At 22.2% G+C, this 26,067-nt stretch overlaps 1 protein-coding gene across 2 annotated transcripts in view; it reads left to right on the top strand.

Annotated features, from left to right (window-relative positions):
* Positions 1 to 17,194, top strand: part of LOC112598642 (zwei Ig domain protein zig-8-like) — a 252,907-nt gene extending 235,713 nt beyond the window's left edge. Inside the window, exons 4-6 of one of the 2 annotated variants that reach the window (XM_025345166.1) lie at positions 8,080 to 8,290; positions 12,799 to 13,104; positions 16,937 to 17,194. In XM_025345166.1, coding sequence (XP_025200951.1) covers positions 8,080 to 8,290; positions 12,799 to 13,104; positions 16,937 to 17,043 — 624 coding nt within the window. In that variant the 3' untranslated portion in view covers positions 17,044 to 17,194. Of the gene's footprint in view, positions 1 to 8,079; positions 8,294 to 12,798; positions 13,105 to 16,936 lie in introns of both variants that reach the window. The other variant, XM_025345165.1, reaches the window with a different exon arrangement.
* The last annotated feature ends 8,873 nt before the right edge of the window (positions 17,195 to 26,067 follow it).

The raw sequence follows: 26,067 nt of genomic DNA, 5'->3' as shown, positions 1-26,067 counted from the left end.
TAAAGGATAATGAATAAAACGCATAGGTATGCATATTGCAAAAGTTACAGCAGCTGTCAACATCAAAGAAGTAATACGTGTCTGAGAAATTAAATTATATTAAATTGCTATTTGGCTTTATACGTTAGTTGTAGGTTATGGGATTTTAGTTATATCTTAATGGTGTAAACAGAATTCAACCAAAACTATTACAAAGCTTTTGACGTATTTCGTTTGATTTTTCTTCATTAAATACATACATTATTATATGTTAAAGACAAATGAGATAGAAAACCACAGAGTGGATATTAAACGATTAAAATTTTTTTTCTTGTAATAAATAATTTATACAATTATTATTATAAACATATTAAAAAAAAAAATAAATAAATAAATAATTGAAATGAAATAAGAATGTATTCATTTAAATGGCATTATAAAATGTAATTCAATATTGTCTTTTTTTATTTATTTTCTATTTATGTATGTAAATATTCGTCATATTTATTTATTTTAATAACAATTATATCTGTTTATTATTAATTTACTCAAGCTATAAAATTTCATTGTTTTGTTATCTAAACGAATTATTATATTGCACATAAAATAAATTTACATGGATTTAAAAATATTTTAATTTTTAATTTTTAAAATATTTAAATTAAATTGAATTATCTAGATTTTTGAACTAAAAAAAAAAGTAATGATAATAATAATAACAACCTCCGGCCATATACTCATAATATCCACACACACAAATAATATTATTGAATCAGCTAATAATCTCGCCACTGGCGCAAAAAATATTTTATACAAAAATACAAACAAAGATTGTATCAATACTTTATTTGTATAATAAATATTATGAACAATTGCTTAAACTGAAATGACATTATGACACAATTTAAATATACCTATTATTGATCTATCATGAATATACTCGTGAACATAAGTTAACTGAAAATACTCAAATGTAATACTGAACGACTGAAAATGTATAGAGTCATTCACAAACAACATCAACAGCCATTACGTACACAAATACTCATAGGTATAGATATAATGTGACGTATAATGATGTATCCGGAAGATATGACATAGATAAACGTAATAGCATCGTAGAGTTGTCAAATCCTCAGAGTACATCATATCATGTGTTAAATAAAATATACACAATACTATAAGAAACAGTAGTATTATAATGCATACTACTATAGTAAATAATTTATTTAAAGATATATTCAATCAATCATAATAAGTAATAACCAAATATTCATCACCTTATTATATTTTTATAATCATACCCGACTACTCCACAATACTTAGGGTAATACCCTTACAAAAATATCCATTTTTATATACTATTTTTTCTATTAACTATTTTTGAATTCTTTAATTTATTTTAAATAATATTAGCCAGTTAATCAATGGTTATCTTATTCCATTCTTTTATATTATTGTATTTACATAGTACACACAAATTTTATTTTTTCTAATACTGATCTGTTGTTTTTCTTCAACTTGTTAAGATTTGCTCAGAGTGATACATAATTTAACATATACTTTTTAATTCAAGTTATCAAACATATATATATATATATATATAATAGTAAGTTTTAAAATAAAGGAAATTCTATTTATTTAATTGTAAAAGTTTAAATTAAGTGTACATATATTTTTAAACATTTCAGATTTGAGCGGGGCGATGAATGTATTAATTATACAATTATATGTTTTGTGTGTGTGTGTGTGTGTGTGTGTGTGTAACGTTTTAAGTTGTTCATAAAATGTTTTTATTTTCAACTTTAAAGATAGTTTTGAATAGAAAATTCGGTTTAATTTGTATTTTAAAAGGTTAAAATCAACATTTTTTTTTTACAATAAGGAAAACAAACAAAATATTAAAAAAAAAAAGGAAATTTACTAAGCCAGATTTTGACTAAATTAACTTTTTTATGTTGCTACAACTCTAAAACGAATGACCACAAATACTTTACATTTTTGCCAAATATATTTTATATTATCATTTTCTATACATTTTGACTTTTTTTAAGCTATTTATGGAAAATTAAATATTCTCATGCATATGTAATATATTATATATTTATATATATAAAAAATATAAATGTCAATAAACAATATAAGATAGGCTAAAATTGCTTTAAAAATGAATATGTCAAGATGTTTATTATGTGGTTTATTTCTTGATTAAAATATATCAGTAAATAATTATTATGACAATATTGTTTTATAAACAATAAATTTAGAGTTTTGACAAAGTTTATGAAAATCTCGAAAAATGCTTGCTATATTTTTTTAGTTAAATTTATATAAAAAAATATCAGTTTAAATTCTAAGATATTTAAGATTAGATAATTGAGTACAATAGGTTTTTAATAAGTTTTTCAACTTTTTTATAAAAAAAGAATTATATCATTAAGCCAAATACAATTTTTATAAGCGTTTAAAAGTCAATTTTTATATCATTAGATATTTACTCTTATATTACTATTTCTTGCTAAGCAATTTTTATTTTTATTGTAATTCAAAAGCGAACAACAATAGATATCACTTGAAGATACTTGAAATTTTACACAATATTTATATTATTGTTTACATTACATAATAATATTTTCAAAATGGTTTAACTTATTTAGAAATATTTATAAGCAATAAATATGTGAAATTTTCTTTTTTTTTTTATCAATAAAAAATTATTTTATGAGTCAAAATTCTTGAAAATTCAATACAAAATGTCTCATATATAATATATTCTAAAACTATAAATCGTAAAATCTAAAAAATGTATACTAACAATTAATTTTTTTAGATATTTCAGGTTCAAACTTGGACAAAATTACATATTTAAACGATAAATAGTGTTGTTAATTATTTTGGTTTAAATTAAAAACATTAATAATGAAAACTTAAAACTTTTACGTACTTATATTATCCTATTCTGAATTTTACTTTACGCAATGTAATTTATAATTTATTTTAAAATATTATCATTGAGCATATAATATACTCAATGATATTATCTATTTACAGAAATCAATAATCTATTTTTATTGTTTTACGGCATTTACAGAAATATGTTATTATATTGAATTAGTACTAAAAAAATAATTAATGCAATATTATCGTGAACAATTGTATGAACCTACCGTTATATTGAAAGTAAAATAAATGTCTTTAGCTATTATATCAAAAAAATATATCATGAAATAATCTTAGTAATAGAGATTGACAGAACATTATCGCTCAGAATTGTTTATCGTATACGATGATATGTCATTGAATTAAAGGTGACCCACTTGGCACCTTATGTAGAGTAGAATGATACCCATTTGCCTTTTTTTTATTCTCTATTTTTTAATTAATATTAAATCTCAGCACTAAAATTCTTTATAAATACAATATCTATAATGGGGTATCAGTAATTATATTTTAACATAATATTATAAATAATGATTGATACTAAATCTCAATAAAATTAAAATAATTAGTATTATAAGCATTACATTCAAAAATAAAATACTCAGTAATTATTATAATAATTAAAGAGCACCTTGAAAAGCTATTATTGTTTTACACTTTTAATTTTATAATTACAACACATATAGTAATGCATGATTCTAAATGTATTTAAATATAAAAATTTGATACACAATTAATTGTATTTCAAAATGAATCATTAACGGTTTCTTTAACTTTCAACAAAATTTTCGAGTGTTTTAAATTTAAAAAAATAAACCAAATAAACCGTTAAATAAATAAAATTGCATCTTTTAAGTGTTTGTTAAACGTTAATCACATATTTTTTTAAGATCCACATATTAATTACCTATACAAATGTTTTTGAAACGTCGTAGATAATAGTAAATTTCTGGGATCATGTTATGATATATATTTTGTTGAAGTTATACATTAGTACATTACAATAGTATTTTTTTTTATAAAACATAGAAATATGATATTTTTAATAAAATATATACGTATAAAAACAATATTTTTTAAAATGTTTAAAGATTAACAGTTTAGTAGATATAAAACAAATTTAAAATATTGCATATCAAACAATAATTTAAATCAAGCGCATTTAAATAAAATAACGATCAATAAATTTAATTATATTTTCATTTAGAATTTTTTTAAGTATAAACAAAAAACTTATAATTACTTTTCACAATAATAGTTTAATTCACATATAATATATTAATCACAAGTAATTAAAAATAGCCGTTGTATTTTTTTAACTAGATATACAATATATTTTTATTGGATAATTTAATTTTTAATTTTATAGTAAGTTAAAAAAGAAGATTATGAAAAACTATAATATCATATTTATTTATATAATATATTTTTTTATTTATGTTTTCAAAAATAATATTACTTAAATTAGTTATACGACGTACTCAAATACGAATGTTTTTATAATTTATCCATATTTAAGTTGTTTGAATGTATGATCATTGACCTACATTTAAAATTTTAAGTACAGTTTAAAATATATATATATATATATTTATGTATGTGTGTATGTATGTAAAAACATTAAGAAAATTGGTATAACTGTCTAATTTAAATAATTTAAAACTAATATAATATTATTATTATTATTATTTTATGAAAATTATTTAAACTTATTGGAATAAAAGTCACATATAGTATTCAAATAGTTTTCTTTCGTAGATTTTATATGATTTTTTTTTTTTTTTTTTTTAATCCTATAAGTCGTATTTTATCAATATACTATTTCCTATCCAAATAATAATTTATAATTAATATTAAACAAGGTTTTATTATAAAACTAAAGCCATAATAGACAGTTATCGCTTCAATTAGTAAATTTAACCGCAAAAAAAATTGGGAAACTCACCTTGGCGTAAAATAGATTTGATTTTTAAGTACACCTTGTTATTGAGTAAATCCTATCATTAATAAGTTAAATTTAGATCCAATAATAAATAATTTTATATACAAATAATAAAATTATATGCTTAGAAGATAGTTGGACCAATATAATATTATATATCTAATATTAATTTATAAATATTATAAATAATATTAATTTATGCTATATTATAACATATGTTTTAACTATAAATTATAAATTCCGTAGATTGAACACATTTTTAATAATACCATAGTGTACAATAAAATACTAATATTTTACTCCAGAAATATTTTAAATATTCAATTTGATAATATACAATTTCATTTATATCGTTTAATTAAAAAAAAGAAATGTTATTTTTCACGTAAATACCTATTTTTGTCAAAATTGGTACTTTAAACGTTTAGAAAAATAAAAAAATAAAATGTGGCTATAAAATTTTACCTAGTTTAAAAATTAATGCGAAAACAACTCAAGAAAAATATGTATTATATTTTTAAACTTAAGGAATGGAAATAAAAATATGATGATTAAAAGTAATTTATATCTAAAAAATTATTTGCAAATATTTATGAATTTCATCAATGTTTAATTTTTTTATAGAACAAAAAAAAAAATGGAAGTATACACTTTTATAATTTTAAACTAATATAAGAAAAAAATTAATGAACATTTATATCCAATGCAATGGCTTCTTAACTTATAAACAAATATTTTTATCAAAAAAAAAAAAAATAATAATAATAAATAAATAAATAAAAATAAAGCTAAATTCCATTTACTTTAAATTATTGAAAAAAAGACAAAATATTTTTAAAAACTAAAAAAATATATATGCGTGTGTGTGTGAGTGTGTTATAAAAAATTTATTACAAAAACAAAATTAATTAAATCAAATGATATTATTGAATAAATATTTTTGCCGTACCATTGTCATATTTGTTATTTTTCCCGAAAATCTTCTTTTTATATTCATTCAATGAATTAGATTCGATTTAATACCAGAAACTAACCACAATATTGAAAATTTCAGTTTTTTCTGCTTCAATTTAATATTTTGTTAGACATACAATATCAGCTTGCACAGAATTTAAAATGAAACTTATTTATTTTAGACTTATAAATTACTATACGTCACAATAGTTTGGCTATTTAATTGAAAACCAAAGCTAAATTTTGACATAAATTAATTAATCATTTTCATACAAAAACTACTTATTCTTTAATCGACGACAATTATATATTATACGTTTTTAAATAGTATTTCTACTATGTAAATAATACTATATTGTACACGCATATTTGCCATCATTGAATAAATTATGGTTATTATTTAACATATAAAACTAAATTCTAGAGCAAAAAAAAAAAAAACATAAATATAATTTCTTTTGATGTTTAGATTATATGGGAAATCTGCATGTCATATACAAGTTATGGAATTCATATTTTGTTTGATACCCTTAGTTATCGTAATAATAAAAAAATAAAACTACCATACACAGAGAGAATACGCCTTGTACATTTTTTTGAAACAATTATTTGCAAACAGTTTTTACGTCACCCCTTAATACTGGCTTTGTTCACCAATTTATTTTTCACGGATATCATTTTACTGTACTTACCAAAAAAAAAAAATAATAATAATAATAATAACAATAGTAATAATAATAATAATAATAATAATAATAATAATGATTTACATTTTACAGTAAGTAAATATTTTGTATATACAGGATAATTCACCAAACGTCATCCCTTGTTTATCTATTAATAAAGAATTATTCAGTTTCTGATTTTTTAGAATTATTAAAATTAAAAAAAATTGAATATATTTAAATATCGTTTTTTTCAAATAGGTACCTACATTTTTAATACCATTTAAAAATTATTCTTTTGTGATGCAGACTTATTTATTCATTTTTTTTAATTGAGAAACTTTTTTTTCAAATTAAACAAAAATACTAAAATTAGAACAAATTAAAGTTTATGAGATATTAAAATGAATGTAATTTTTATAGAATAAAATATTTATTGATATAATGTATCAAATGTATATACTTAGTCTAATACTCACAAAAATATGTATTATATTCATAAAAAGTTTATTAATTAAAAATATATATAAATTAATATAATTAAATTGTTAGTTTCATAGCTTCAATATTTTCTAAACGTAGTCGGAGTTCATAGATTACCCTTAAGGTATACAATATGTAATAACTAAATAATTATTAGGTAACAATTTTATTTGTAACTATTAATATTATCAATTGTAAAAAATAATGTGTATAACGATTTAAAGTAAAAATATTGATTCTCATCTGATAAAAAATAAAAATACGGTATTAAAATTTTAAATACATATTTGTATTATTCAAAATTGAAAAATGTAAATATCAATATTTAGTTTAAAACAATTATGCGGCTGAGAATGTTTGGTAATCAACACTGTACATTTGTTATTGAATATTTTTATAACATATTAAAAGTAGATTGGTTTTATTGAACATTAAATTATTATTTAGCATTTTAATAATGTCGCCTTAGTTAGCTTAGATTATTTATAAACATATTAGGTCATAATATTTATTTACTCCTGTCCACTTTCAGCAGGTTAATACAATAATATTATAATATGACGGAAATTAGTTGTGCTCCATGGTGTTTCTTTTCTCGCTAACAATAAAATATGAGTCGTTCAATGTATCTATTTGAATTTAACTCTTACTGACAACATCATTATATAACGGTGGTATAGCAGTGAATAGTTTGATTCATTGCTAGTTGCCACGGCTGTATTCATTTATTAAAGGGAAAATATCGCCGAGTGAAAAATTCCTAAATAACAGTGATCTTTAAAGTCTCGTATATTTCAAGAGATAAGGTACTTAATATTTTTGTAGGTCTTAGTGATGTATTTATAAATGGGGAAAGCGGAGGGAACGTCCGTAATCCGTTTGATTGATAGCGAATAATGAGCGTCGACGTCGTCGTCGTCGCCGTGCGAGGCAGGGAAATTACGTTTCGTTTTTCATTGAAGTTGTTATTTTATTTTATATTTATTTATTTATTTTTTTTTTTTTTTTTTTGGTTGTTTCTTTACTTGCATCTTATTCTCGTTGGAATCAGTTTCCAATTTTGTTCGCGACATCGACGTTTTAATAAGTGAGACCTTGTATATTATTTGATTGCAGGTTTCTTGGATGCGAAAACGAGATTTGCACATATTGACATCCAGCATCCACACGTATACTGGAGACGGACGTTTCAGTGTTGTGCATCCAGAAAATAGCGAACAATGGGATTTGAAGGTAGAATTTGTGCAAAAAAGAGATGCTGGCATATATGAGTGTCAGGTGAACACCGAACCTAAGATCAATTTAGCGGTGCAACTGAACGTCGAAGGTAGTACGTATAAAAAATCAATTTTAAATGTATGTATGATATTTTAGTGTATATAATTAGTCGTTTAATATATATTATATTAATATTATACTTGTTTGCAAAATCATTTAATTATAACATATTAACCATTACATTAAAACGTTAAATCGTTAAATAATAAATAATAATTATGATTGTTTTAAACACGATTCAACTATTACTATACTTAAACTAAGTATCAAAATGTTCGAAATGATCAACCATTTTATATCTCAAGTGTCATTAACCATAGACTCTACAATTGCACATACAAATAAATTTTTTTTTTTTTTTTTTATCAAAAATAAAATAATAATTTTTTTTTTTTATTAAGTAAAAATTGTAATAATATTAGTTTTTATTCAAATTTAATACTTGGCATATACTTTTACATGAAATTATAACAGTACTGAAAACTAATGTACATTTTTTTTTAAATAACAATTAAATTCATTACCTAGGTTTTTGGTAGTTAAAAACTGTAACTTCATAATTTTATACGGATTTTAAATATATACATATATGTATAATGTATATATATGTTGTAAAAGGTACATTTTAAATTTAATTCACATTTAACTAAATTCACAATATTTTACCAAATATAAAATGAAAACATAAAATGCATTTATATGCGCTAACTTCTAAAATATTCATAGTACAATTTTGCATATAAAATTTTACTGTCTTCAATTAAATTTGTATAGAACATATTTTGAATAATTATTAATCATTCATAGCCCTGATTATTATTCAAAATCAAGTATTTAATGATTAAAATAACTATTATAACATAAAAAATATTACATAAACTAGAACATTAAATCTGTTTATGTTCTAAACAATGTTATATCCATAAAATTTTGTATTTATTAAAACATAGCAGAATACGTATCAAACTTAAATTACTAGTTGTTTTCATATTCACAGCTAATAGATAAAATATAAAAATATATTCCAATTATATAATTACTACTGAAAAATAATTTATCAGTATTATTTTCTATACTTTAGAATATAATATGTAAATAGTTGTATGTTTGAGAGTGAAAAAGATAAAAAAAAAAAAAAATGAAAACAGTTATTCTGTATATTTTCAAAACATAAAAGTTCGTAGATTAATATTATAATTTTATATGTACTTGTACGGAATTTTTTTATTCAATTCAAAACATTGCCGATTTTATATCGTAGAGAATGACTGTATTTTACTTATGCATATTCAATGATTGTTGATATACTATTTGTCAATGTCCTTTTCAATAAATAACAGAGAAGTACAATAGTTTAGAACTATACAACAATTTAAATTAGGTAAATACAGAGTGTTTTTTGGTGATAATAATACTGTCAGTATGTATTAAGATCAGGCTATACATTTTATAGTAGGGTGTTTCAAATGAAAATAAATTTATTTTTCAAACTAAAAACCGTCAATAACTTAAAAAAAAAAACAAACTTTTTATTACTTTAGTTTTATTATATGGTGTGAAAAAAATATATTTTAAAATTGTTGATACATCATGAAACAAATACAAATTAATTCTTCTTAAATATAGAATTATTTGAACTTTTTTTCTAAAAATAGCTAAAATCAACTCAACGTTTTTTTTTTTGTTTTTAAGTAGAATAAAGTAGTTATAAATAATTTTATATAATATAGCAATCTTTAAAGTAAACATTTCGATTTAATTAAAACTTATATTATGTTCTTTATTTATTATAGAATAGAATAAATATATATTTAAAATATTTTATTTCATAAATTATATAATTAATAAATAAAATAATTATATAAATATAATTTACAACTAGTATTATTGTTTCACTAAAATAATGCGATTTATTCATACCTAATATGATTTTATTTACGAATAAAACTTAACGTTTTAGTTATTTGAAAAATATACGGTATTGTAAAAAATTTAACTATTATAAATGTTTAATTAGGTAAATAATATGTATTATTATTTAAATTTTGATAAAAATATTTAAATTGAAATTAAAAAAAAAAAAAATAATACAGTTATTAGATTCATTAATTTAAAAAATAAACTGTTTTCTACGTGTATTCTTGATAATTCAAATGTTATATATGAAGTAAAATATAAATACGTAGTTTTTAATTATTTTATATTGCATAATTTAAAAGAAAATACAATTTAATAATTATTTATTTTTTTTAATATCATAAATTAAAATGTATTCAAACTTTTACTGGAGTACTTATTTTTTAAAAAATCACAAAATACGTAAATTAATACAAAAAATTAAAACTATTGTTTACTATTATTTAGAAAATACAATTTATTTACTATTAAATTTTATGAGCATTTTCTTATGACTCTATTCAATTAATGGTTTCAGAAAAAGTAAAACAAAATCATAGTTTTACAATTTTATAAATTTTTATTTTAATCTAGCTTATATATAATATATATAGGTATTATAAAAAAAAAAAAAATGAATAAATAATAAATATTCCATTCTAGAATCATAAAAAATGTCACGTTACAGAACACTAGTAATATAATATAAGTAAATAAATAATTCTAAATAAAAAAAAAAATATTATTAAGTTCTTTAAAATATAATTGTTACCTACCTATTGTATAATTTGGATATAATAAAATTTGTTACATACCGTAAACAATAAAACTAACAAATAGGAAATAATAATAATAATAAATATAATATGTGATGATTACTATATTTTTTTTATAATTAACTCGATATTTATTTGAAACAACTCTTTGTGAAGTAAATTGTTAATATTGTTAAAAATTGTTTTTATATCTCTCATTCTTTTAAAATGACTTTTAGAATTAATTGTGCACGTAAAAAATAATTGAGTAAACTTTTTATTATAATTATATAGCTACAAATCAGTTCACACTCATTCATGTATTTTTGAATACTAATAAATTTAGTAATTTTTCAAGTACAATCATAAGCGTAAAATATGTTTTGGTTAAAATTTTGTAGGTAAGGTATAAAATAAATATCAATTAATGCGTTAAGTCATGAATAATATTATTAGTTGTTGCAATATAATATATTATGCTGACGAAGTTATGTTAGGAAATGTTTGATGGGCTTCGAGAGTTTTTGAGAGGAGAGGGTAATGCTTTAATTTACGTATTAGAATACATTACAAATATATTCATGATTTGTAAATTAAAATTCATAAATCTTATAGGTACATTGTAAAATTTCAACTTTTCAAAGATAGTTGATGCTTTTGTGTAACTAGTTTTATCGTGTATAGTGCAGGTAGTTCAGATTTATCTCATATTTTGTGTAGATTTCTGCCACAATAATTTATGTACGTGTGTAAAATTGCTCTCTCTGTTCTTACGTCAATATAATGCTGAAACACAATGAGACTACAATTATAGCGTACTCTGTGTTAAAGAAACGTTGCACCAGCGTTATTTAAACGTAGCAATTTAATTATTTGAAAACATTTTAACGTATGAAAAATAAAAGAGCAACGACATATTATGAGTGTTGTAAGATTCAAAAGAATAGTTATCTGAAGAGGTACATAAATAAACTTAAAAACATTTTTGAATCGTTCTATAGATATCTATTCTGTTCTTTCACGTGCGGTTTTGTTGTTGAGATAACTTCACGTCAAGTATATTGTATAGTACCTAGGTACCTATTTCAATACACTATATAATTTTAATATGTATATAGTTACCATTAAATTATATTGCAATAATTATGAGTATGCCGTTACGATATTATGTTATGTATTAATAATAAACTGTATATTTTACTTTTTTTAGGACTTTTAATAGGATTCAGTTATTTTTTAGAATCTAAATTTTAGATAATATACGAGTATATACTAGTCTGAAATTGTTGTGCGTGTTTATTCACCATTGTATCGGGAAACAAAATTGTCTTACAGCATAGACTATTGGTTTATTTGAAAAAGACAAGTTGATACTTTTTTATCGTATATAAGAATTTTTAACTATTTGTATCGCTTAAAACACATACTTCCGTGAACGAACGACAATAATGCAGGTTGATACTATGAGGATCAGTTCACACAATTGACGTAACGTATTCATTTCTGTCAGCATAAATTATCACTAAGACTGAATGAAAATAAAAATTTAAAAGGATCTAAGAACTTTTACACAAAATTATGGTAGTATAACTGATTTTGTTGAAAAGAGGTTATGTAGTAACATCTAGGATAAAAACGATATTATAGCATAATATAAAAAATAATTAACTCGACGTCAAAAAGTCAAACATTTAAGTTCGATCGATAAACCATATTATGAGTTATAACCAACAATATTGTTTGGTTTTTCGCGACGATTCAATTACTAACGATATGGAAAATTTTCATAAATTCGCGTCTCATTCTCTTCTGGCAGTGCAAACAACAACAACAATCGTATTATTATTGTGTTTCTACAGATTTGGCTTATGATTTTCGTTTGTTTGTTTTTCCGCCTTTTCCACAGCGGCTCAAGCCAATATCCACGGGCCCCCAGAGGTGTTTGTGAAGAAAGGCAGCACCATCAGCCTGACGTGTTCGGTGAACGTGCACTCGACGCCGCCCAGTTCGGTGGTGTGGTTGCACGGCACCAAGGTAGTGGACTTTGACTCACCTCGCGGCCGTGGAGGAATCAGTCTGGAAACAGAGAAAACCGAGTCGGGAACCACCAGCCGGTTGCTGGTCACAAAAGCCGGGCTGTCTGACACTGGAAACTACACGTGCCAGCCGAGCAACGCTAACACGGCCACAGTGTTCGTCCACGTGCTCAACGGTAAGTCTCAAATTTACTGCTGGAGAACGTGATAATAAAACGGCAGAGACAAGTGTGGGCGTATCTGATCTCAGTGATTTTTCTTTTTAAATCGATTACCCCCCCCCCAACTCACCACTAAACGTGTATCATATTATCTTTTTGTCGATACACCACCATGCTGCTCCAATTGCATCGGATCGGTAATACATTAATTAATTCTTCATTTTTATAATCGATACAAATACGTTCGTTCTCTCTCTTACATAGTACATGACTTGTAAAGAGTACCGTTTTCTATAAATCAGACAATAATAATAATAATAATAATAATAATGATAATAAAGAAAAACTACATACATTTGGTTGAAAGTGTGTTGATCAGTAAGATTAATAATTGCACTGTTAAAAACATTTGAATAACTACAGCAGGATGATGATATCAAAGTTTTAAAAAAATAAAAATAAGATTTACTTGAATATGTAATAAAAATAATAGCAGAGTACCGTCAATTTTTAATTGGATCGAACTAGTGTACTCGTATTATCGAAATTAAATCGAAACCCAATACTTGTGTACCAATTGTGAAAACATGTGACCCGATTAGTATATAATTTTAATCTCGGCACCAAACAAACACGAGTATTTAATGTGATAACATAAACTATGGTATTGCTTATTACAGGGACGATTGTAAATTTTACCAATAAGTACTATGTAAACTCTTGGCAGAATCTATTTGGAAAAATTAAGGGAAATAAATACAAATTACACACTTTTGGAAACCCGCTCAAACCAAATTTTTGAAAATCTAAATGATGTATAGAAAACTCAAAACTGCGTAACAACGCTATTCAATAGGTGTTGCCTATAAATGTATATAAAAATAGTTATTAATTTATTAATTGTTTTAAATTAAAGTCAAACATTTAAAAATTGATACCTAGTCACCAGTCGGTTATGAATATTTTATTATTATTTTCCAAAGCATCATAGTATTTAACATCATGAAATTACGAATATCATCTATGATGCATACTCTCTAGTTATTAAAATTAATGTTAAAAAAGTGATTCGTTATTCATATATTCTTATTTTAAAATTATCTAAAGTATCAAACTAATACAATCACTTGATTTTTCTTGGTATCCTTTAAAATCGTTGGCGTTTGATCTCATACTATTATTTGAGTACTGATATCTTAATAAACTCTTTTGTAAAAAACATGAATAAATGCTAAATATTACATACAAAAATGAATATTATTTTATTTTTAAGAATTACAAACTGATTTTTTTATACTTTTTAAGAATTTTTGAACATAGAGTTAATTGAGAGTAAAATAAATCCAGTAATTAAAATTAAAATTATTAGAATAATTAGCTTATTAACAATATATTTTGACTGAACATAATTAGAAGAATTATTTTTCTAATCTAAATAAATATATACTAAAATTTAAAATATTACAACAAAAGTTTAACGGCATTCATTAATAAACTTACTGATATTTAAAATATATCGTGAAAACAGTGAATAATTTACTAAAAAATTTATTTTCATACAATATTTTCTGTTTAAATAACAATTTTTACTTCAATATTTAAATATTAACTATGTATTAAAAAATATTGCATCAATATACAATCTAAATTATTATGTTTAGAGAATTATTATTAAATTATTTCTTAATGTATAATTCAGTTTAATAAGATTCTGTCATGATAATAATTATTTTTTTTATTTATTTCGGAGGAATAAAAGTAAAAATAAAAAGTAATACCTACCTCATGTATTTTACGAACTAAAATATTAACTTTAAGTAAAAAATTTTACTAGTTATTATAAACTAACAAAACTTATATTATTGATGACGTTAATAAATTAGAATTATCAATTATTATCAGTGTTATAAAAATAAAAATATACGAAGAAATAATATAGAATGTAGATAGTTTATATAAATTTATGTTAATTTCGACTATATAAAGCTTATATAATCTATACCTATCTAAAAATACCCTAACAATTTATGTCCTTATTAAAATTGGAGTGATATGAAGAAGTTTTTACTTGTAGTTATGAAACATATGCTGTTTTATATTCATTTTTTCTTTGGAGAAGAATCATAAAAAAGTTTAATAATTAACATAATGCTTTTATTGATTTTAAATTGAACAACTTTAAACATGCAATTTTTCTAAAATATAGTAGTTATTTTATAAAGACTTAATTATTTTAAATTTATAAATATAGTCTTTTTCAACAGACTTGAACGATTAAAAAATATTTAGCTCATGATTTTATTTAAACATAACAGTCTTAATAAAACCTCTAAAATACTGTTTTACAATGTATTTAAACACATTTGTAGTTTTAAATTAACTCAATTTTCATCACATGTTTTTTTTTTTTTTTAAGTATGTTAGATTAAGTAGTACCTATAATCTATTATTACATATAGTTAATTATACAATTTATATTAACTAAATACTAATTTCAAGTATTTACTTAATATATTATATTTTACTAGTTTACAGTTATTAGAAAAATAAAATATTCCCATAAAACATTTATTTTTATTCTTTTAAAATTTTAAATAGAAGATTAATAAATTTGTTTATATAGCTACTAAAAAATTAAAAATATCCTATTTAAGTTAACGGCATAAATATTTTAGGACTACTTAATAAGTATAAATTGTGTTCAATTAATATTATAAAATATTCAATTATTTTAAACAGGGGCTATAAAAAAGGTAAATTACTTAATATTTTATTAATTTAATTTGTTGATTCTTATTGCAATTCCTACAGTATAATGATGAAATTTATAATAGATAAGATGAAAATAAGATAAGTGCTCAAAATATAATACAATATCATGAAATTGATTTAAATACACTTTTCTGATAAGTACTAACTTTTATTTTAACAAGGATTTCGTAAAAATGTATTAACCTTATTAAATATTAATAACCATAAAAAAAAAGAAAAATAAAAAATATCTAATTATCCAAAGAATATTTATTACATTATTAAAATAAATCTTGCTGTACATTGTACATTTTATTCATTTATATAAGTATAAATGGATTTTTTGAGAAATTTTCTGTTCTTAAATATTATTATCACTCATTTCAAAAAATCAAAAATAATTAGTTTAAGTTAAAATATTTAAAATATCTATTTGTAAAAACTTGTTTATTCATTAGAAGGTACCTATGATCGTTTTTTTTTTTATGATACATAGAAATTTTATTGTAATAAATTTAAATAAATTTATCTAATTTATCCGTTTGTCTATATATATATATATATATAATGTGTGTGTGTTTTCGAAATCTATAAACTTTATTTTATTCTCTGATTCTTAAAATCTAAAAAAAATTGTATAAATTGTAATATTATAAATATATAGATAGTTAAGACGTTATAATCGGTTATTTTGGTATTTTCAATAAATATAATGAATAAAGTTGAAACTAGTTTGAATTTTACTAGAATTTTATACAAATTTTACATATAATTGTAACTACGTGTCCAGTGTCATAATTTATAACGAAAAAGCATAATATGTGCTAGGTGCTTAAAAAATATAAATTCAAATAGAATGCAATATGAAGCTTTATATACTGTATTTCTTTTTATACAATATACATATTTAATACATAATATATATGTTAAGTCAATGTTTTCTGCAATTTTCTTTCGCTGTTATCGATGTCACGAATACTCGACATACCTATGTCTTTACACTACATCCAAGAAGTGTTTCTTGAATATTGAAATGGCTTTTGCATATGAATAATTGATGTGTTCTCACTTTATTTTATTTTTTGTTCATCTATAGGTGAACACCCGGCCGCTATGCAACACGGTGAACACGGTGCAGGTTCCAAATTAGCCGCGTGGTCTTGGACATTAACCATGGCTGTGTTTGCTCTATCTTATAGATGATGTTAAACAAACTGATAAAATATTGCTCATACTATCGTGAGATAAATAGAGCAGTCAATTTTGCGAGGAAATAACCTTATAAAAATATGTTTAATATTGTTTTTTGTTATTACATTTTTCTTTATAATTTAATTTGTTTTCTGTTTTAAATTAAAATCTTAGCACGATTTTATACAATTTTACAACTTATGGCATTAAATATATTAACCATTGTATTATATTAAAATCATCAGTCACTAAATTATTATAGTGACTGACTAATTAAACTTATCTTATGTATAGTACTCTCCCAATATGTATTTATAATTTTCAACATTCAGTAAAATACATAAAATGTTAAATCACAGAAATCATTACTATAACTAAATCATTCCCGTGGCTTTTAAAATAACAGTTCTAAGTTTAATCAAATAAAATATTTGAATAAATTATATTATGATATAGAGTGGACCTGAAATTGTTTAAAAATGTGAATTTCCAAACGTCAGTTTTGTTATTTAACCGTTACACGTCAATTCAAGCTACTGTAGTTTGTAGTCAATTGTTATTAGTTACTGCGATACACTTTATAATATTTTAAAGTTTGATTTTGTAAGTCAAGTTATGTGTACCATTTATACAAGGAGACACTTAAATATCAACATTTTTGAAAGAAAATATTATGACTGAAGATGTTTTTTTTTTTTTATCATATATTCACATTTTATTTTTTCTTCATCTACATTATCTTAATATATTATACAAAAAGAAAAAACCTCAAATATTTTAGTATATTTTAAGTTTATTCATGAACTAAATAACGCAATTATTGTTATTTATTGTTCTACACGTTTGGTTTTATCAAAAGTCATAGCTTACAGTTACACTCGAAAATAGTTAATTTTGTGTAATTTTTGGTCATAATACATTTAGTAATTAATAGTTGTTCATTATGCAATTAATATTAAATCTATTGAATATGATTCTGTTAAGATTTTTTTTCTATATTACCCGATGCTTCAGAAATAACAAAACATGTCTATAATATATAATAAGCTGTAAAACTTAACATAAATTATCCATTTTATTTTAAAATAGTATAAAACACCATTCATAAAAAAAAATTATTTAGTGTTTAAGTATAATTATATATATTATATATATATATATATATATGTGTGTATTATGATACGTATTTAAATGTTTATTTGTTTTTTTATGGCTTAACTTTAAATTATTTAACAAAAAAATGATATGTTATTTATTATCTTTATGTTTAAATTAGATATATCATTGCACAATATTTAATTCATTTACTGATAAAAAAAATTAAGCAAAAATGGAAATACTAACGTATAAAATAAAATTTATCATGATCTTTTAAGGATTTAAAAATACATTATTTAGACCTACTCAGTGTAATGTACAAATTAGTATTGGTTTTTAAATTTCAATAAATAAAATAATTTTTTTTTTTTTTTTAATTATTAATTTGTTTATAATAAATCTTAAAACTAACTATAAATGGTGTATTATAAATACATATATACATCGCAAGTACGTAAGTGTATAAAATATGTGAGATTATGTTAAAGTAAGTTATGTTAAATGGAAAATACTGCTAATCACTGGCCATTAACGTTACTGTCTATTGTTTATTAGGTAACTAAATACATACATAATTATGGTTTTAGATAGAATAATTTTTGGTTTACACATCAAAGTCATTTTCGTTGCAGTGGTTCCTAATCATTCATCCCGAAAAAAGTATTCAGATTTTAACTATGTTATGACAAATCAATTTATTATATGTATAAGTTTAGTTTATAAATTTTAAGAATTATTGATATTATTCTTATAATATGAATGCGTTTGATGTCTCTTCGCAACCCACAATAGATTTTACATGCATCGATATTAACAATTTAAAAAATATAACAACATAAAATATGTTTTAGTCATACAACATTAAGATATTAAAACTTCTGAAGGAAAGAGCAGATCGAAAAAATTCACATAGACAAAGCTACTGCACTAACTTTAATAATGGAATGTCCTCCAATCAAGATTATAACTTCTAACTTCCTCCCCACACACACACAACCACCGCCCACTTTAATTCTATCGTTTACTTTAAGAAACACAGATATAGACTGACAATTTACTGAAAGTAAACGCATTCAGTTACGATAAAATTATAATTATTCACTAAAAATCATGAAAATTCACATATTTTTAGACAAATAATGTTAATGGTCGATTACGTTATCTTTTGTATTTACTTTAACAAAACCATATTATACATATTTATAGAATTTAAATCATAATTTAGTGAAAAAATGTGAAGTTTATCAGTTACCTTAGTATTTAGATATCATTTTCAACGTAAAATAATTGTATATAAGAAAATTGTAAATAAAACTATTATAATTCTGTCAGTTTTTAATGTTGATGTATAATACTACTATAGTACAATAATGATCTGAAATTAATCCCATTCCTGAATGTCTATGTAAATTTAGTATCATTATGTTATTTTAAAATAAAAAAAAACATTATTATATTAAAATACGTTGTTATTTATTTAGCTAATTGTTTTGCTTCCTGTACAAAAATATTACTGCAACCATTATAATAATTTCAACTATAACAAAACACTTTAAGAACAGTAAGTAAAATAGAAACACGTTTATATATTTGCTTAAATTTATTTAATTAAATTTTTACGAATATTTGATTTTAACAGTAAAAATTGAGCATAAATTTAAAAGTTTAAAATTAACTTCTGTTGAAATTAAATACCTTTTTTTATCGTTAATTATTTAATGAATATTTTTTCTGGAAATTTATACGTGCTTAGTTCAAAAATCGAACTAGTAGTTTTTCAGTTATTAAAATAAATATAGCAGAAAAATAGTTCTTAAAAATTGTATTACAAAAATAAAAATTAGATATAATTTTAGACCTAGAATTTATTATACTTAGTTCATTTTTTATAAATTAAAAATGTTGATAGATTAATATTCATACTAAGAATTTTGAGTTACCATATTATGGGCATTTAGAAGGAGGAATGAAAAAGCACTTTCCTCTCCCTTGTATTTTTAGTATTGTTTAAATAAACATATAATTAATATGTTTAGTGTTTACTTTATATAAAGATAGTATAATAATAACTATATTTTTTTTTTAATGCACTTTTGGTGTTTATTTTTATTGTGTCCCATCTTGATAAATTTCCCATAAGTTCCCATTCTCCATAATCTATTTATCTTATAAATCTATCGTCATAGATGATAAACTTGGTATAAAAAGTTAAATAAATAAAACACAAATAGTTTGAATTTTGATTTTTGGAAATATTCCCTAAATAATTAATAGTAGAAATTGGGAATTCTCATTTGGATAACAGAGTTTTGTAACTTCAAAGAACACTTCATAACAAATACAACAAATCAAAATTACAAAAATATAATTTTAAGGTATATTTAAAAATTTTAAAAAATCAAATTTTGAATAACTGTATTATTAAAAAAAAAGAGGTAGTGATTATGCTTAATAATCCTGTTTATAAATTTTCTATTATTATCCACTTCGATTACAAAAAAAATAATGGATATGGGATAATGTTTAACACTGATAAGTATAGGTTATTGTTTAAGTGCTTATTATGATGGATAATAATCTATAGAAATGTTTGTTTTTAAAAATATAACAATATACTCGTTAAATTATAAAAAGTTCTGTATTACTAGAATATTTCTATCATATAATACTGTTTTCAACAAAAAATCGATGTCTATAGAAATATGTTTGAGGTTATTATTAATTTTTTTCTGCTAAAAAAAGAACTAACTTAATTTCAAATATCTACTTAACTCAAAATATAAAGCACGTTTATTTTATATAAAGGCGTAAATGGAAATATTTTATATAAGTATAAACAGAATGATTCGTCAAGCATGCTCACCATCATTTTATATTCTGAGCAGAGCAATAGATGTATTAATTTATTATCTTAATGGGTTTGTATTTTATATAATTTATTTTTTGTGTGTCTGTTTTTTAGGTAAATTAAAAATTGTTCAATCTTAAGGTTTGTGAAAAAAAAAAGTATGTCTGAAGCTACTTTAAAATGACGTCGAAGCAGAAAAAAATAAAAAAAATGCCAATAAATTAAGGTACTTAAACCAAATTATAACTCATGGGTAAAAAATTACGTTTACATACAGTTTGACTGACCGCGCGTAAATTATTACTTAATTAGGTTACTTCTTTTCTTTTGAGCTTATAAAAAATAGCTTTGAACTTTAAACATTAACTAAATTTAAATATATTAGCTAAAATTATTGAGTGAAAAAAAAATGAAATAGCCTAGTCTATTTAATATTAATTATTAAAGTATTTAAATTATTATAACCCAAATTTCTACTTAGATAAGTAAATCAATATTTTCAAATAAGCTACCTGATAAATAATTTATAGAAAAAAAGGTGATTCTCATTAAAAAAAATTAAAAAAAATTAGTAAATTATACGGTAAAAATCTTTAAATAGTTTAAATGGTTTAAAGAATCTAAGGATTTTAAACTACAATCTTAAAGTATACTTAGATATTCCAATAAGCAGAAAATCAATAAATTTATTAGTAATAGAAAAAATAGGATTTCCATCCTCTTAGTGAGTACCATTTAATATATCTGTTTGTATTTCTTGATCAACATAAAAATATTATAATAATAAGATACAACAATATCTAGGGTGACATATAAAAAATTATTCCAAAATTTTAATATTTATTGAATTATTATAGTGTTCTACGATTAACGAGGTGTTTTTCTTTTTTTTTTAATTTATTATTTAAACAAAAACACTAAATAACTTTTCAAAATATTCAAACATTGAAGTTTTTCTGTTAATTATCTTATAATAATTGTTCAAATGATATAACTTTCTGTTATCCTTGTACTTCATAACTAAATTCACGTATTATACACGTAATTTATTACACTACTGTTTTAAAATTATTAAAATAATAGATTGGATACATAAAATAAAATAACAATTTTTATTTTTTTGTCAATTTTATGGTGTGTCGATACCATATATCGCACTATTATAAAGTGCATAATTATTAATGATTCCTTTAAGAATAAACATTTATTATTTTAAAAATATTTATGTTTCAATAATTATTTATTTATTTATTTTTACTCCTATTTGCATAATTTGAAGTCATAAAGTCACATCAAAGTATTATTATTTTTTTTTTTTTTTAAATTATTATGTATTTTATTGTTTTATATCCCAAATAACCAAAGCGCCCTAATATGTATCTAATGACTCTAAACAGATATCTAGCCATTCCAACAGTCAAAAATGTCTCAAAAACTTTCTACGAACGCACACACTCCAAGTTCCTCAGCCATCGTAATCCCCTGATTTCTGAACTGTCTACTAATGCTATTCCTGTTGACCCTAGAAGACGTCTTAAACGTACCTGGTGTCGTGACCTACTTAAATAAAATTTTATGTACCCATAACTCCCCTCAATTTTGTATTTAATCTCAACCTTTCTTGCTAGCACATTAAAATAAACTCCTAACCTTAAGTGCCTCTAATGGGCGGCTTCTTATCTTCTGCCATTCAAGACATGTCACCTCTATCACATACGCTTATTATAAAATAGTATTAACAGATTGTGTATTTTAATAATAAATGATAAAAAAAAAAAAAAAAAAAAAAAAAAATTAAAACATTAAAAATATTTTAAGTTCTTGCTGTTATAAAAGACATCTATAAGTTATAACTTAATACGTATTAAAAGTTAATATGAGGACATTTTTGCTTAAATATATTTGGAGTATCTCCGTAATTATTAATTCCACAAATCAATAAACTCAAATACTTGTAATTCATTAAATATTTGTTTAAAATGTAATTACTTTAATTGAAATAGATTGAAAAATATTCTTTTTTCATAATAAATAAGCAATTTAAAAAAGCTTAATATTTAAAACAATTTGATAAAGATATAAAATACTCGACATATTTTATATTAGAATGACTTAAAATTATACATAAAAATATTTTACAAAATGTTAACACTTTACAAAATGATGAATGTTTACTGTTAAAAGAAACACTCAGTATAATATACCTACATTTTTCCTATTGTTATCCACTCAAGTTTCTAAAAGACTTTCAGTGTCTTGTTAAAAAGTACGTTTTTATCGTTGGGTTTTCACAGTGGTAAAAAAAAAAACGTCGAATTCCACTGGAGTGTGACTATACCATCTGATATATGATAATCCATAAATGAAAATAATTTTTTTTAGTAAATGCATTATAATGTTATTGTAGTGCATAAAAGGAAAATTGTGGTAGTTTACCCTCCTTTCTAAGACTACGGTAAGTATTTCTTACAAGATTAATAAATATCTGATGCATATATAATTTTTTTTCTAATTTTAACTTATTTAAAATAATAATGTTATTGCATACATTAACAATTCTACGAATCATATAATTATAATAACCTTTAATGCTGTTTTAACATGCTATGACTCATAGCACGGATTTTTATGCACTAAAAAGTATCAAAATATACCATATAATATGCAGTAAAAATCATAAAAATATGCGACAAATATTCAAGACAATTTTTTTTATCTATTTAAAATTCACAAATTAAACAACTTATAACAATTAAGTAATTACTTCAATATACTAAGTACATAAACAATTTTCACTTTAATATACAATACATTTTGAATTTTGTAAAAATATGCAAGACTATTCAATAACTATTAAATATGTAGAAATATCAAAAAAAAAATGTCACCACTAGATTCAAATGGTTATGATTAAAGACCGGATTTTGCATAAAATGCATGTTGTTATTTTCAACATCATATACATGCAGTCAATGAGTGTCCACAAATCATTACTTGATTGATTAAATATCAAAATTTTATACTGCATATTTTTGCATATTCTGACGTTAATGCATGATCTGCATATTTTTGCATATTTTAACAAAAACCGTACAAATATACAAATAAAAACATAGATCATAGGTACGTTTATATAATATTATAATATCAAATATTTTACGTCTCAAAGAATATCTCAAAGGCTCCGTATAGAATTCAATTATATAAAGAAATGTTGCCAATTACACATTTACCACCGCAGCCAATAATTACCCGTTGGGGTACTTGGCTAGAGTCAGCCTTTTTTTACGCAGATCATTTTGAAGAGTTCAAAAATGTGATTGAAAACTTAGAAGATAATACAAAATGCATTCAAAATTGTAAATCAATTTTTAATAAATTTAATGTAAAATATGATCTTGCTTACATTAAAGCAAATTTTTTATGTATCGTTGAAAGTATCAAAAAGCTTGAAACCTCTAATTTGTCCCTTGTAGACTCGTTAAAAATTTTAGAACAAGTGGAAAACTCTGTTAATGAACTTCCTACTAGTGCAAATAGTACAATAATTAAAACAAAATGTAAAAACGTTTTGAATAAAAATAAAGGATTAATGGTTTTAAAAGAAATTTCAAAAATACTTCAAGGTGACAGTGCTAATTTCGACGATTTATCTGTTCCAAATTATTCGCTGGATATAATAGCAAATTTTAAATATGCTCCAATCACCAGTGTTGATGTCGAACGTAGTTTTTCATCATACAAGTACATTCTTACAGATCGCCGTCATAATTTCACGGAAATAAACATGGAACATACTTTGATAACTTATTGTTTTTCAAATTAATAATTTACTACCTTCAATAAAATTGTTCGTACTTTTTTCCTATTTATATCAGTATATCACCAATGTATCTACTATTTAATTTTAATAAAATATTTTTTACAATATATCAATGTTTAAAAATTAAATTACAATTTAACAAAAAATTAAATTTTTGTACTATATTATACATGTAACTTTTTGTTTATGAAAAATGTAATAAAATTAATAAATAATTATCACTGCAAAATTAAAATCAAATATAAAATTGAAATTTTATTTTGCATGTTTTGCATTTTTTCCTTGCATATTTTGACTTTTTTTAGTGCATGTTTGCATGCATATTTTACAATTTAAAATGCATATAAATCCGGTCTTTAGTTATGATTCTTGAAGATAACTGTCAAAAATTCAAAAAAAAATAAAATATGCAGTTGCATAGAAACCCGCGGTCTAGCTATGACTTGCTTTACATGAATAAAACATCCACACAATAGTAACAATTTATTATTTAATTATTCTAGATTTTTTTTTCTTTAAATTATGGGTAAGTTAAATCACTACACGCCCTTTTCTTAAATCTCTAGGATCTCAAGATATAAATTATATTAAACAAAAATTAAGTAAAAATAGAAATGCGTTAGAAAAAAAAAAATTAAATAAATAAGCAATAATTTTTTACATAATTGTCGAATAGATAACGAATGGGACTTGCAAACAAGTGTGTGTATGATTTTTTTTTTTTTTAAATACAAATACGTTTTACAGAAAAAAATATATTCCTTACTTTGAGGAAGATACAATAATATATAAAATAACATAGTACCAGTTTTCGACAAAATTAGTTTTGTTTTGTTATCATCATTCAAATACGAATAACTGCATGTACTTGAAAATTCCAAAAAAATATTTATTTAGATATTCTTTATATATAATCATATTTTAAAATATTTCGGAAATATTTAACAGTTTATAAACTTGTTTATTTTTATAAAATTATGTATTTTAAAATAGTTGTTTGTATAGTAGCTTGAAAATATAATTTATAGAAGGTTCTTGATAATTTATTTTCCATTTATCAACAGATATTGTCACTACTTTTTTTTATTTTTTAAATTGCTTGAATTTCAAATTTTGACTAAATTTGTTATGCTTTTTTTTCTGAAGATTCAGTTCCCATTCAAAACATTTTCTTGACACTTTTCAATTATTTATTATTAAGTTGGAATTTAAAAAATTAATTAAAGTGAGTCAAATATGCTTGCCGACTTTTCTAAAATTAAATTTA

The sequence above is a fragment of the Melanaphis sacchari genome, unplaced genomic scaffold, assembly GCF_002803265.2.
Source record: "Melanaphis sacchari strain LSU unplaced genomic scaffold, SCAv2.0 Contig49_pilon_pilon, whole genome shotgun sequence".
NCBI lineage: Eukaryota > Metazoa > Arthropoda > Insecta > Hemiptera > Aphididae > Melanaphis > Melanaphis sacchari.
This window is presented reverse-complemented; position numbering and strand designations above follow the sequence as displayed.